This window comes from Mastomys coucha, unplaced genomic scaffold, assembly GCF_008632895.1.
Source record: "Mastomys coucha isolate ucsf_1 unplaced genomic scaffold, UCSF_Mcou_1 pScaffold22, whole genome shotgun sequence".
In the NCBI taxonomy this organism is placed as follows: domain Eukaryota; kingdom Metazoa; phylum Chordata; class Mammalia; order Rodentia; family Muridae; genus Mastomys; species Mastomys coucha.
Window position 1 is genome coordinate 137,573,736 of NW_022196905.1, and position 8,694 is coordinate 137,582,429.

General features: G+C 46.5%; 1 protein-coding gene across 1 annotated transcript in view; it reads right to left on the reverse strand.

Annotated features, from left to right (window-relative positions):
* Positions 1–207: 207 nt before the first annotated feature.
* Positions 208–8,694, reverse strand: part of LOC116104699 (speedy protein E4A-like) — a 10,333-nt gene continuing 1,846 nt past the window's right edge. Inside the window, exons 2-6 of the mRNA XM_031391193.1 lie at positions 6,086–6,207; positions 5,418–5,503; positions 2,778–2,946; positions 2,443–2,545; positions 208–1,097 (exon numbers count right to left, since the gene is read on the reverse strand). Of these exons, the coding sequence (XP_031247053.1) occupies positions 2,486–2,545; positions 2,778–2,946; positions 5,418–5,503; positions 6,086–6,207 (437 nt within the window). The 3' untranslated portion in view covers positions 208–1,097; positions 2,443–2,485. The remainder of the gene's footprint in view (positions 1,098–2,442; positions 2,546–2,777; positions 2,947–5,417; positions 5,504–6,085; positions 6,208–8,694) is intronic.

Genomic DNA, 8,694 nt, shown 5'->3' on the forward strand with positions numbered 1-8,694 from the left:
AAAAAAAAAAAAAAGGAAGACATCAGAAATCAACCTCAAACCTATCCTTACATATACATGTATACATGGATCTAAGCATATGTGAACATGAAGACACTCATGAGTGCATAACACACACACACACACACACACACACACACAGAGAGAGAGAGAGAGAGAGAGAGAGAGAGAGAGAAATAAAACAAAGCCATCATTGTAACTTCCATAGAGAATATGAAACATATTTCATCTTTATTGTCTGTCTCCAGCGGAAGGAGCTCTTAACACGATTCTCTTTTAAACACAAACCCTCTTGAAAGTAATACACAAACATATTCAAGTGGCTTAAAGTACCGCAGCTCAATGGTCACATTCAACAATGGAGATGAAATATCAAATAAATAAAGACATAATCATATGGATCTAAGGTTCTGTTACCTAGATATAAGACAAATAGATACAAAAATATAATAGATAAAAAGATAAAAATCCTCTAGTGAGCAAAATAGTTATATATATATATATATATATATAAATGTTATAAGAGGCATTATAAAATATAAGAACAGCACGTTCTCAAAACAGGAACTATCATAAAATATTTAATCTTCTAATTATTCTATAGTCAACATAATAAAGCTTATTAATAATATAACAACTTGTTATGTATGCCAATATTTCAATAAAATTTATGATATGTTAAAGTTATTACAATTATATAAATCAAATACTCTATTTTGAAGGTAGTTCCCTCTACATCTGAGCCCTGAGGCAACGCCTTCAAATGGCCTGAGCAGTGGAGACCCATTACAGGAAACCACGGGCCTTCAGCTGCTGTGGTTGGGGAGGTGGGACTGATGACATTTGGGATAACATTTAGATGGTGCGGTGCCTCTGGAAAGAATGGAGCCTGGAGGAATCCTGGATTCTTATGGCCCCTCCAGAGACTCCTACAAGCATCCCAGCTCCCAGGAGCACAATGTGGTGATTCCATCCCACTCCTTCTGGAAGAGTCTGGGTTCTTCTAGGTTTCCCACAGAAGGTAGTCAGTCCTCTCTCTTTCCCCCAGCAGTCAGGCCTTAGTATTGCCATAGAGCATCTCCCTCGGGCACAGTGATCTGGAAGGAAGAGGGAAGCCATGTCAGACTTTGTACAGTCCTCACTAGAGGCTAGAGCATTTGACAAGTGTGACCTTATCTCTAATCCTTCTTTCTCTTTCTTTCTTTCTTTCTTTCTTTTTTTCTTGCTCCAGCCCCACTCATTCAGGGCATCAGATCTTATTCTAGATGGTTGTGAACCACCATGTGGTTGCTGGGATTTGAACTCAGGACCTCTGGAAGAGCAGTCCGTGCTCTTAACCACTGAGCCATCTCTCCAGCCCTAATCATTCTTTCTTTTGTCTATTTGTTCTGTGGTGCTGGGCTCAGACACTGGGGCTAACACATGGAGTTTCTACCACAGAACAACCCTGGCTCTTAACACTTGATCCTTTAAGAAAAGTGTGTGTGTGTGTGTGTGTGTGTGTGTGTGTGTGTGTGTGTGTGTAGGTGAATGCAGAAGCCAGAAGAAAACTTCAGATCCCCTGGGAAAGGCTTTTAGGCTGATGTGAGTCACCCATCCTGGGTACTTGGAATCAAGTCCTATTCTCTGAAAGAGCAGCAAGTGTTGTTAACCACTGAGCTATCCCACCACTCTCTTAGGCATGATTCTTGTTATGAATCCTGGAGCATTATGTTCAACTGTGATTCTCAACATTATGTCACCTCGGCTCTCATAGTCACCCGACCTGCCTAAGGTCAGGCTCAGCAGTGCCCTGCTTTTCAATAGTCAGCTGAGGTTCACTTTCAGAATATGTCTTTGAACAAATTCACAATTGCTCCTCACCAGTTGCTTAAAATCTGAATGTCTAACCATGCTGTAAACATCAGTACTGTGTAAGCATCTTGACCCATGAGCCTCTGTGTCCATTGCTCACCCTAACCTCTGAAGTGACACTGTAATCTCTTATCTGGAACGTAGCTGTTAACATGGGATCTGTCCAAATCTGTAAGTCTAGTTGCAGATTGAAATTAGCCTCTGGGTCTGGTGAAATGAACCTGGTGGCCTGCCTGGGGTGGAAAGATGTCTATTCAGTCTCAGTTCTTGTAACAATGCCTGCTTCTGACCTCATCTGAATGGCCTCTATCATATAGCCAGTCTCCAAGATCTCTCTCTCTCTCTCTCTCTCTCTCTCTCTCTCTCTCTCTCTCTCTCTCTCTCTCTCCTCTCTCTCTCTCCTCTCTCTCTCTCCTCTCTGTGTGTGTGTGTGTGTGTGTGTGATGGGATTAATACAGCAATGCTAATGACTGGGCTGTTTCAAAGGATGGAGGTGAGTGAGAAATTGGGGTGGTTTAAGTGGGGGCTTAGTGACTTTCTTAATTAGACCACAAACAGGAGTCTACACCTCAGAGAACAGTAACTTACCTTCCTTAGGCCGATGACCTCAGGCCTCCATAGTTTTAGGATTCTAGGTCAGGTTGGTGCGATCTCGTGCCCATACCCAGAGATCTGGATTGTAAGCCTGGATCTGGAGAGGGAGAAATAGCTCCCTGAGCAACGCCTTGCCCAACGCCTTGCCCAACGCCTTGCCCAACGCCTTGCCCAACGCCTTGCCCCACTCCAGGGACACCCTGGACTCTCTCTGTTCAGCCTCAAGGTTTTCCATTTCCCTAATCCCACTTTTCACCTTCAACCTCATTCCTCTCTCTGTCTGCCCAGCCTGTCCCTCCACACCCCACGCTCCCCGCAACCTCCCACACCTCTTCACACTCCTCCCGGGACACCCAGATCCTCCAGCCCATGGACCGAATGAACTGAAAGCGCAGTTTGTGGAACAAGGGGCGCTGGGCATAGCTCTTCCCATAGAGGAAGTAAAAAATGTCTTGCTTAGGGGCCTGGTTGTCCTCCTCCATGTCATTGGCCAAGTACCTGCGGAAGAAATCAGAGAAGACCAGGGGAGCCATGTTAGCACGAGGTCACAGCAGCTGAGCAGATGAGAACAAGCCATAGGCAGAGCCTAGTGCTACCTCTGCAGTCCTCACCGTGTCAACCCACTTCACCAGTTCGAGCCTCTCCTTTCCTTGGACTTGTGCTGTGTGCACACACTGTATCCTGCCTCAGGATAAGCACCCCAGAATCCAGCCTGACCCTGCTTGGCTTCCCTACTGTGGTGGTTTGAATGGAAATGGCCCCAATAGAACCACAGGGAGTGGCACTATTAGGAGATGTGGCCTTAGATGGAGGAAGTGTGTCACTGGGGGCCTGGTTTTGAGCTCTCAGATGCTCAAGCCAGGTCCACTGTGTTGCTCTCTCTTCTTACTATCTGCCAATCCAGATATAGAACACTTGGCTACCTCTCCAGCACCATGTCTGCCTGTGTGACACTGTGTTTCCCAACCATGATGATAAAACTAAACTAAACCTCTGAACCTGTATGCCAGGCCCAATTAAATGTTTTCCTTTATGAAAACATTTTCCATAAACCAAGAGTTGTCTTGGTTGTGGTGTCTCTTCACAGCAATGAAACCCTAACAAAGACACTTATTCATTCTCTCCTTAATGTTCAAATGACATTTCTGAGATCTCTCTCAGAGGTCCCTCGTATTTTGTGACACTAGGATGTGCTTCCTAGGATGTGCTGAACGAATCACAGATAAAGTGGGAATCGGATAAAGGAGTGAATGTTGTAGATACAGCATCTGCAATACTGACATCTTCATTGACTGAGTACTCTGACATAAACAACCCCAAATAAAACAGAATTGCGGTTTCCCTACAATGCCTGGGTATCTGACAGGATGCTTCCTTCAATGAGTGTCCACTGTAATTGGACTGGAGAAAAGGTAGAAACCAGAGGTTAAAACCTAGCTCATATTTTTTTATATTTATGTGTATTGTCTGTCTGTCTGTCTGTCTCTCTGTCTCTGTCTCTGTCTCTCTGTCTCTGTCTGTCTCTGTCTGTCTCTGTCTCTGTCTCTCTGTCTCTGTCTGTCTGTCTGTCTGTCTGTCTGTCTGTCTCTCTCTCTCTCTCTCTCTCTCTCTCTCTGTGTGTGTGTGTGTGTGTGTGTGTATGTGTGTGTGTGACCTTGGAGGCAAGAAGAAGGCATCAGACACCCCTTGAACTGGGGAGTCGTTTTTCTGGAAGAACAGTGTACTTTCTTAACTCCTGAGCTGGCTTTCCAGTTCCTTAACTATGCCTTTTATTTTGAGTTAGCTGTATGTGCATGCCTGGGTATGTGCACATGAGCACAGGTGCCCATTGCGGGCGCTGGACCCCCTGCAGTGTTCTGAGCATCCTTTTGTGGATGTTGTGAACTGAACTCCAGGTGGATCATCCTTTACATGAATGCCTAGCACTGGAATGTCTAACACCCGGTCCATTCTCATTTGTGAGAATACTATGATCTCTTAGACACTGAGCCATCTCTCCAGGCCCCAAACATCCTATCTTGATAGAATCTCCACACAGTTCTGCTGGAGGTTTAAGCTGGCAGCTCAAACAGGGCAGGCAAAAGGTTTTGTTAGTTTTCAAGTTGATTTGAGGTGTCATGCTGTGTTGCTATGGTGCCCTCAAAATCTTTGGCTCAAGAACCCTCCTGTCTCACCTTCCTGAGTATTTCTGCTAAACGGAGGCTCCACCTTGCCCTGTTAGATTTCAGAGTACAAACTAAGGAACGCTGAGTGAAACACCTAGACAGGGCTAAAAGAGAGTGTATAACACTGGCCGGAGCCAAGAAGTAAGGGAGATTCTAGTGGTGGTTGACTTCGTTTGAAGAGTCCCTAGGAAGATGGCTGAGTTCACACTAGGAACTCCAGTTTTAACTGTCAACTTGCTGCAACCTAGAATTATGATAGAAGAAAGACTCAGAGGGAGATAGTCAAGGAAGGGGCACAGGTGCCACCTGAGTGCTTGGGGTCAGGATTACTCTACAAAGAACTGTGTGTTTCCTGGTTTTATTCTCTGCATTCTTGAATAGGTGGATGCATGGGGGAGGGACTGCACAGTTGAGCATTTAATCATAGAAGAAGTCAACCTTGACTTGTTCTTAGGAGCAATCTACATTGTTTCATGAGACAGGGTCTCATACTGGGACCTCAGTCTCACCAGTTAGGCTGAGGGGTTACTATGAACCCCAAATGACCATCCTTTACATGAATGCCTAGCACTGGAATGTCTAACACCCGGTCCACCTTTTTTTGTGTGGGGGCTAAAAATCTGAACCCAAGTCTTCATGTACATACGGCAAGCGACATTACTGAGCCATCTTCCCAGCCCTTGTTAAATTTCTCACTCATATTGGTTTTCATTAGTAAAAACAGTTTATGGGAATTTATGCTACAAGGATTGTCCAGAGGCCCACACCCAGGGCAGTGAGCAAGGGGAAGATGAAAATACTCACAGAGCCAGGAAGAAGTGGATTGGCCTGTACTGCCAGGAGAAGAGCCCAGCGCGGCTGAAATAAGCTATGACCATAGACAGGAGGTACTGATGGAGAGAGGAGACAAGAGAGGAGTGGTCATACCCTGGAAAGGAAGAATATACGGACAGAGGAAGGGTGGCTGAGGCAGGCCTGAGGTTCAGAGAGGACCCTAGAGTTTGGGTGCCTGCAGTGTGGGCAAGGGAGGGTGGAAGGGCCCAAACAGGTGCCCTTGCTGCTCCTGCATGGCTGCATGGCTTGCTGAAGCCTGTATGAGAATGGCTGGCTCTGGGTCAGTTCTGAGGGAGGGTTTAGGCCAGCAGGGACAAGGAAGAGCTTGTCCAGCTAGAGCAAAGAACTCCAGAGAGCTGTGGGGAGAGAAGAAGCAATTCCCAGGTAAGATGGTGGCCTTGGGCTCAGATTGCAAAGGACCCCAGTGAGGCAGGAGCCTCCTGTCCACTCTGTAAGACACTGCCAGTCCTTGCAGAGACACACTGGCAGGATATCAAGGGCCAGGACTGTGTGGCTTCAGGTGGAACCACTGAGGGACAGGGCAGTGTCAGTCAGCAGGGTTCCTCCCCGGGCAGGACAGGAGCAGGAGGCCAGCTCAGGACAGGAGCAGGAGGCCAGCTCAGAGCAGGGCTCCTCACCTTGTCTGACACCCTCAACATCTTGTCCCAGGTCAGGAATTTTTTCACCACGGGATCCTCTGTGAAGGAAGCACACTTGTTATAGTAACAGGCTGGGAGCTGGAGCCGAGAGAACCACCTCTCTGGGGGAGGGTTCAGGTCAGGGCCAGTGTGAAACCTGACATTGTTGGACTGTCCACACCATATACTGTAAGCCAATCTAACAAATGCCTTGTGCCATGTGTGTGTGTGTGTGTGTGTGTGTGTGTGTGTGTGTGTGTGTGTAAATGTTGTTCTATCATTTATGTTTCTGTAGGTACCTTGATTAATGCCAGGAGTGGTGCTGTTGCTGAGATGGGCTTGGGCTTGCCAGGTTGTTTAAGGCAAGGATTATGGAATTTGGGGCTGGAAAAGCCATTTGGTGTTCAGTGCTCAATGGGTTCCTTGCGGGATCTTGTCTAACAGGGATACTGAGAAGAGCGCAGACATTGGAAGCCCAGCTTGTGAAGTTCCAAGCTCTTTCTTCACATGAAAGTCTTTTGTAAGAATCTGTGGTTGCTGGTTATCTAGGGCTGGAGAATGGCTTTCAGTAATAAAAATCCACATCACCTTGCTGTAATCTTGTAGGAGGCATGTTCCTAGGTAGAGACACAGAAGCCGTGGCCCAGGATAAGACAGACTATCTTGAGCTAGTAGCAGAGAGAATCCCCCATGGGGTGGAGGGGTTGAGAACACCAGGAGAACAAGAATTGTAACCACAGAATGAACTAGTCATGGGTGGTCACAGAGACTGAAGCAACAGCCATGGGTCTCAACTAGGTCTTCAGCAAATATGTCATGGCTGGGAGCTTGGTGTTTTGTGGGACTCTTAGTGGGAGTGGGGCTGTCTCTGACTCTTTCACCTGTATTTTGGATCCTTTTCCTCCTACTAGGTTGCCCCGTCCTAAGACAGGGGTGGAGTGTGTGTGTGTGTGTGTGTGTGTGTGTGTGTGTGTGTGTGTAGTATTGTAACTTGTTATGCCATGTTCAGATAATGTCCCTGGTGGGCCTTCTACTTTCTGAAGGGAAATGGAGGAATGGGTCTGGGGGAGGAGGGAAGTAGGGCGAGTACTTCGAGGAGTGGAAGGAGGGGAAACTGAGATGAGGATGTATTGTATGACAGAAGGAAAAAAAGAGTGTCCCAAGTGGTACTGGTTTTGATGATGTGAAAGCTGCAGGACTGAAGAACTTTGGGGGAGATGCTGAGTCTGGGCGCCCTGCAGCAGGGCCAGAGTCCTGACAAGTGGTCAGGAGTGGTCACTGGTGAAGTTTCAGACCCAGTTGCAGTAGGGAGTCCAGGATATTGGAGATGCTAGGACTGTGTGATGACCAAGAGAGATTGTAACCGGTGTGGATCTGTGTGTGATTCAGGGGACAGAGCTGAGGAAGCAGGACCCGCTGAAGCCCTTTAGAGCAGTAAGTCTATGAATGAATCCCAGATTCCCATAGTTAAATGACTTTGCTTGTTTCCAAGTCACTTTAAAGAATTAGAATTTTTCATAAACAGTGAGTTTTAAAGTTGTACACCCTTTATATCATGTCACCATAAGATGTCAAGGACATACAGGAAAGGAAAAGTTATGCCTTAAGGTGATATGTTTCTGTATCATGTTGAAAGAGAAGTCTTCTTGTTAGCTTCTGCTCTCATCTTGACACAGTCCAGAGTCACCAGGGGAGTCTCAATTTGGAGATTGCCTGAATCAGGTTAACCTGTGGATATGCTTTGGAGAAATTTTATGATTGCTAATTTACATAGTGGGCCACTGCCCACTGTGGGGGGTACCATCCCCGAGTAGGTGGTCTTGCTAGCTGGGAAGAAACCAGGAACAAGCCAATAAGCAGCATTCCTCTACAGTTTCTGCTTCAGTTCCTGCTTGAAGTCCAGCTCAGCTCACCTCAATGATGGATTGTGACATGGAAGTGTAAACCAAAATAAACCCTTTCCTCCCCGAGTTGCATTTTGTCTCAGTGTTTATAACAAAGGAAATTAGTGGGGAGCCTATAGTTAGGTGTAGGAGAATAACAGAAGAGGAAGGGACAATGGTCTCATCTGAGACTCCGGAGAGAAGGCACTGAGCAAAGTTTAGAGTATCAGTGGGATGCGTATCATACCACACTTAAGATATAGTTAATGTGCATGTGGTGCAGGGATCAACCCAGAATCATGAATGTGCTAATCAAGACTCTGCAACCGAGCTACATCTGCATCCCAGGACCAAGATGCTTCAATAGACTGTGATATCCCCTCATCGTAATAAATGCACCGCTCCACAGGCCAAAAGCACTTATGCTGACAGTCCCATCTGATGTCATATGAGGGTTGGAACATGACTGTGGTGGTGTGTGGATGAAGACACCTCAACCCAGCAAAGTCAGAAAGAACTAAGTTACAGAGGCACGGCAACACCAACCTTCTCATCCCCACGTGGATGTGTCAACTTTAGCTAAGTCCCTGACACCTGTGTGACCCTAAGAATAGATTGAACACAAGTCATCCAAGCTAACCGAGTGCGGGGCTCTGAAGGCAGCTTTGCCACAGGGAAGAGTGTTGACTAGAAGTTCCCTCTTTTGCTTAAGGAACCAGCTGTGCA